This window comes from Camelina sativa, chromosome 15 (genome assembly GCF_000633955.1).
Source record: "Camelina sativa cultivar DH55 chromosome 15, Cs, whole genome shotgun sequence".
In the NCBI taxonomy this organism is placed as follows: domain Eukaryota; kingdom Viridiplantae; phylum Streptophyta; class Magnoliopsida; order Brassicales; family Brassicaceae; genus Camelina; species Camelina sativa.
Window position 1 is genome coordinate 13,083,941 of NC_025699.1, and position 6,198 is coordinate 13,090,138.

Genomic DNA, 6,198 nt, shown 5'->3' on the forward strand with positions numbered 1-6,198 from the left:
AACCTCCTGATCTGAGCCTCCTCAGGCTCCATAGCCCGACCCCCATAACAAAGAAGTCGACTGAACTCCAAGTCCAGCTCCCGCACTGACCGTGTCCCCTGAGACAACTGAAGGAACTGCACCTCCAAACGATCCAATGCCTCTCTAGGAAAATACTTGCGGTTGAACTCCAAGACGAAGTCAGCCCAAGTCATCTCCCGCTGCACTCTCCTAGCAGCCACCGATCTCCACCACACCTCAGCATCACCACTCAAATGATGGACCCCTATGTCCACCCAAAACTCCTCAGGACATCTCAGAGTATGGAAGTTACGTTCCACACTCGTCCTCCACGCATCCGCAACAGTAGGGTCTGTACCACCCGAAAACCTCTCAGTATAAAGTTTATGCATCTCCTTCAGCATAGACAAATAATGAGCATGAGCTCTCACATCCGCAGCCACTGGCTGCTGCTCCTCCACCACCACTGGTGGCACTACCTGAGCCTGAGCCGGACCCAATCTTGGTATCCGCTCCAACAGCTGTGTCAACAAGCCCGCCAAGTCCACACCTCCCATAGGATNCGTGGCAATACTTTTGAAGGCTTGTTAATTAGAGGACAAAATATTATCACATTGACTAGAAGATTTGGACTTATCCTTGTTTAGGAAAGTAGGTCATAAGAGGGTTCCTACTGAAACGACCTGACCCATTTTGTTTTTTTTTTTAAATAAATAACAAAGAACTCGACTGAACTCCAAGTCCAGCTCCCGCACTGACCGTGTCCCCTGTGACAACTGAAGGAACTGCACCTCCAACCTGTCCAATACCTCTCTAGGAAAATACTTGCGATTGAACTCCAAGACGAAGTCAGCCCAAGTCATCTCCCTCTGCACTCTCCTAGCAGCCACCGATCTCCACCACACCTCAGCATCACCACTCAAATGATGGACCCCTATGTCCACCCAAAACTCCTCAGGACATCTCAGAGTACGAAAGTTACGTTCCACACTCGTCCTCCACGCATCCGCAACAGTAGGGTCTGTACCACCCGAAAACCTCTCAGTATAAAGTTTATGCATCTCCTTCAGCATAGACAAATAACGAGCATGAGCTCTCACATCCGCAGCCACTGGCTGCTGCTCCTCCACCACCACTGGTGGCACTACCTGAGCCTGAGCCGGACCCAATCTTGGTATCCGCTCCAACAGCTGTGTCAACAAGCCCGCCAAGTCCACACCTCCCATAGGATCCCCACCTGCTGGGATTCCCACACCCGGAACCCTAGCACCACCGGCCACTCGAGCACCGACACCGCCCGCACCGACCCCCTCAGCGCCTACGGTCCTATCAGTACCACCACCAGCCACACTCATGGACCCCTCCTAGAAATCCTGTGACTCGTCGACACCCTCAGCTGTCACACTCNGCACTGACCGTGTCCCCTGTGACAACTGAAGGAACTGCACCTCCAACCTGTCCAATACCTCTCTAGGAAAATACTTGCGATTGAACTCCAAGACGAAGTCAGCCCAAGTCATCTCCCTCTGCACTCTCCTAGCAGCCACCGATCTCCACCACACCTGAGCATCACCACTCAAATGATGGACCCCTATGTCCACCCAAAACTCCTCAGGACATCTCAGAGTATGGAAGTTACGTTCCACACTCGTCCTCCACGCATCCGCAACAGTAGGGTCTGTACCACCCGAAAACCTCTCAGTATAAAGTTTATGCATCTCCTTCAGCATAGACAAATAACGAGCATGAGCTCTCACATCCGCAGCCACTGGCTGCTGCTCCTCCACCACCACTGGTGGCACTACCTGAGCCTGAGCCGGGCCCAAACCTGGTATCCGCTCCAACAGCTGTGTCAACAAGCCCGCCAGGTCCACACCTCCCACAGGAGCCCCACCTGCTGGGATTCCCACACCCGGAACCCTAGCACCACCGGCCACTCGAGCACCGACACCGCCCGCACCGACCCCCTCAGCGCCTACGGTCCTATCAGTACCACCACCGGCCACACTCATGGACCCCTCCTGGAAATCCTGCGACTCGCCGACACCCTCAGCTGTCACACTCTGCTCAACAGACTCACTCACTGCTGGGACTCTGCCCCTACCACGACCACGACCACGATCGCGACCCCGACCATGTCCGCGTCCACGACCAGTAACAGCTCCACCCTTAACCATCTACACTACCCAGTACAGAAAGCTAAGTACACAAATCAAAACTGCACACAAACACACATCTTACCGTGGAATGTCATTGAAGGCTCGAAGAGAATGATACTAGGACTACATACCACATACAAATTGACTAACTACTAATTATCAATTCCATCACACAACATCATGCATCAAGCAAAAGAAAATTATTTACCCAATTAAATTCCTAACCGCTCTAACCATCCATTTAACCATCCTAGAACCGTAAATGCTCTGATACCAAATTGAAACGACCTGACCCGTTTTGTTTTTTTTTTAAATAAATACAATACATAATTAAGCATCCCATACTACTTAATTAAACTACCCCAAACCACAATTCCTCATTAAACCAATAACAACCAATATGCACAGCGGAAACATACCAACATACAGAACCAACACATCATCAATGCAATAACATTCCTAAGCATTCTATCCATCAACCTAGCATAACTCTATAAGGTTCCAACATAAACAATATAACCAAGTCCAACAACACACAACCGAGACCCTAGATCATCCTCCTCCTCATCGTCATGATTCCACGCTACACAATACCTGCACCACAAACACAATGAGATGCGTGAGTATTACCAGAAATACCCAGTGAGACAATCCTCCCATCTACGAGCTATACACACAAGCAAATCAAGAGTACAACCACAAATAAAATATAACAAACCAGACATTGAACAGAACATCCAATAACATATTCACCACACCTACACAACTTCACACAAAATAAGTTATACAACCCAATCGCTTAGATAAGCTCATGTTCACGCACTCACCTTATCAAACTGATTATAACAACGAATACAACCAGTTGAGACTATCCTAACGTCTGAAACAGCCCAGCAATTCCCTACAACAAGCCACACAACCAAAAATGACTTATAGCAAAACTGGACAAAAACATCAGAAAAGAACAGACTCAAAGACGAAATCGTAAAATAAAAACCAACCGTTAACCATTAAATCCCTCCGGTGAACAGCTAGCTCTAGACGTCACAAAACTTCCCACAAAATCTCGTGCCGATCAGGAACCAGACGAGACCACGATCTCAGTTACAATCCCCGATGGTTCCAACTGGCGTCTGAGAAAACGTGTCTCACGAAACTGCCAATAACTCATCGAGTTTAAATCCAAATCTACTTCTGTGAAAAGGAGAATGACGATGAAAGACTTGGAAATAAAAGTACCAAATTTCATTACCTTTGAGAATGATTTGATATGTCAAAACTGTTTCCTCCCAAACCCTAACGATTTTGCTCCCTTCTCCTTTTCACTAAGATAAAGCTTTGTTGATCTCTTTCTCTTTCTCTTTCAAACAAACTCTACCAAGGCTCTCTCTCTCTTTTTCTGATTACAATGTCGACAGTAGCACAAAAGGAGAGTAGGCGTCGACAATAAGAGGAGAAATTAGGGTAAACCAGGATTTAATTAAACCGATAATTAAACCAATAATTAAACTGAAATTAATTAAAATCCACTCATTTGGTTTAATCAACACAGCCCAAAATGCAATCCCGGAACACGGATGTTACACCTATCTATACAAGTATTTTTGCAGCAGTTTTTGCTCAAAAATATTTTTTGGAAAGTTTTTACATTTAATGCATTGACTTTAATATTAGTTACCAAAACTTTAAAATTAATTATAGGTAAGATTTTAAAAAATAAAAAAATCTTTCTACCTCATTCAAACATAAATATATGATTCCCTTTTATTTTTTATTTAAATTTATATTTAAATCATTTTGAATTATTCTATAATACATTTAGTTAATAAAAATTGTGATTTTTTCCTGTATATGATGTAATACAAAAATTTTCAGACGGACATATATTACTCAATAGATGAATAAAAAATACGGGTACAATATCCCACATCGTCTAAAAAAATTGGGCAATGGTTTAGAGTCATACTATAAAAGAGAGCAAAACGATTCTGAATATAAGTGAGTAGAAAACTTGATTTATCATGCATTCAAAATTTAAAAACTTTTATTTGGTTTATTTCGGTTCTTATTTTAAAGATTTTTAAAAGTTTATATATGAAAATATTTAAAACTTTTAAAAAGTTAAATATGATAAATATTATACCGTGACGGGGTTATATAGCGGGACGTGTTTTATCGATGGTATAGTGTGAGTTGTGAGTTAAAAATATTAAAAATTAAGATAATATAATGTGAGTTAAAATATCTCGGGATGGGTTATATAGCGGGACGGGTTTTATCGATATTTATATAAATTAAAAATATCATTAATTTGGTGTTATAGGGGTAAAACATCATTTCATTATTTTGTTAACATTGTCGATATCAGAGAATAGACATATCTAATTAAATTTATTAAATAAATATTATGTAAAAAATAAATTATATTGCAGTATTATATGGTTTATTTAACAATTATTATATAACTATAACATATTTAACCAACAAATACAACTTATAATTTAAATATTTTAGTTATAAATAATTTTACCCCGCGATGTACTGCGGGTCCTAATCTAGTATATTGTATTATTGGACAAACATGTTGTTTGGCCGTTCAAGAAGAATTTTAGAGAACTAAACGAATAAGCTTTTAGAGTTCTTAGGGATTTTGGTTAGATTAAGTGACAAATCGTATTGACTGTGTGTAAATCTGATTAAACATATCTAGTAAGATTGTTTTAGTAATTTTTAATAAAAAAAAAAATTCTTTTCAATTTTAACTGCATCTTCGTTTTTACACTAATTATCTAATAATATTTGAATTTGAATTTTTCATCGGTTTTCCCACATCCCTAGCCGAAAATTCCCAACTCCCTCATCTCTCTCTTGTCTGTTATAGACAAAATTTCTTTTACAAACTAAAATGATCAGAAAAAATATAATAACTTTGAGAAATATAGTTACTAATGAGACGAATCAGCTAAAATCCTCCATTGAAAAAATAATAAATATCCAAAACGATGTTTTCTTCGTATTCTCTATCCAAATGTCTTGTTGCTTTCCATATATTGGCTATACAACTCCTCGTAGGCAGCGCTTCATCCTTGAATCTTACTAATGAGTATCTTCACCACAAATGCCGCGTTAATCAAGGCAAATATCAGTCGGGAAGTGAGTACGAGAAACAACTCAACTCTATTATCCGTACCATCGCTGCCGATAGGTTAATAGATGGCTTCATACACACATCTAATGAAAATGATAACAATTCAGTCACCATCATATTCCAATGTCGCGGGGACTCTTATAGGTCCAAATGCTTTCCCTGCTTTGCCACCGCCCTCGCCGGGGTAATGCCATTTCAACATTTTTTCATATAAAGTCATATCTTATTAGTTTTTTTAAAAGAAAAGTCATAATTCTTTGATTTTTAGTTTGGAGAAAAAAACAAAGTTAAACATTCAATTAACAAAACATTTAATATGATGGAATATTGGTATTTATATTTCAACGAATTAGACATATCTTCAATATCATATTATTTTGTTAATTTAGGGGATAATTTTTAGGTACATTTTGCATACAACTGATCTTGTATGACTCATCTCACGTTTCACACCAAAACATATATGTTATGTCTATTACAGTTTCGAAAGAGATGTCCGAGAAACAAAGGAGGAATAATATGGTACGACCAATGTTTTCTTGATGTGAGTATAATCAATGATCATGTCCCAAGACGGATGAACTTCGAGAATACTTTTTCTATGCACAACCCAAATAACGCGAGAGGGAATACAAACTCGTTCAACAAAAAGACAACTGACTTGCTCTATAACTTAATTGTAAAAGCTGATAGACCTGACGTGGACGGCCTCAATTTTCTATATTACGCTGCCGGGGAAATTAGACTTGGGAAGCAAACATTGTATGCAATGGTTCAGTGTGCGAAAGACATATTAAGTTGTAAGAATTGTTTGGAGTGGAGTATCAGGGAGCTTTCTAAGTGCTGTGATGGTAAACAAGGAGGGAGAGTTTTGAGTACGAATTGTAATCT

The 6,198-nt window shown here is 40.2% G+C and overlaps 1 protein-coding gene across 1 annotated transcript; it reads left to right on the plus strand.

Moving 5' to 3' along the window:
* Positions 5,162-6,193, plus strand: LOC109129274 (putative cysteine-rich repeat secretory protein 33; the record flags this gene model as incomplete). The annotated part of the gene is made up of 2 exons (XM_019237101.1): positions 5,162-5,491; positions 5,789-6,193. Coding segments are annotated over exons 1-2 (735 nt in total), but the record flags the coding sequence as incomplete, so codon positions are not given.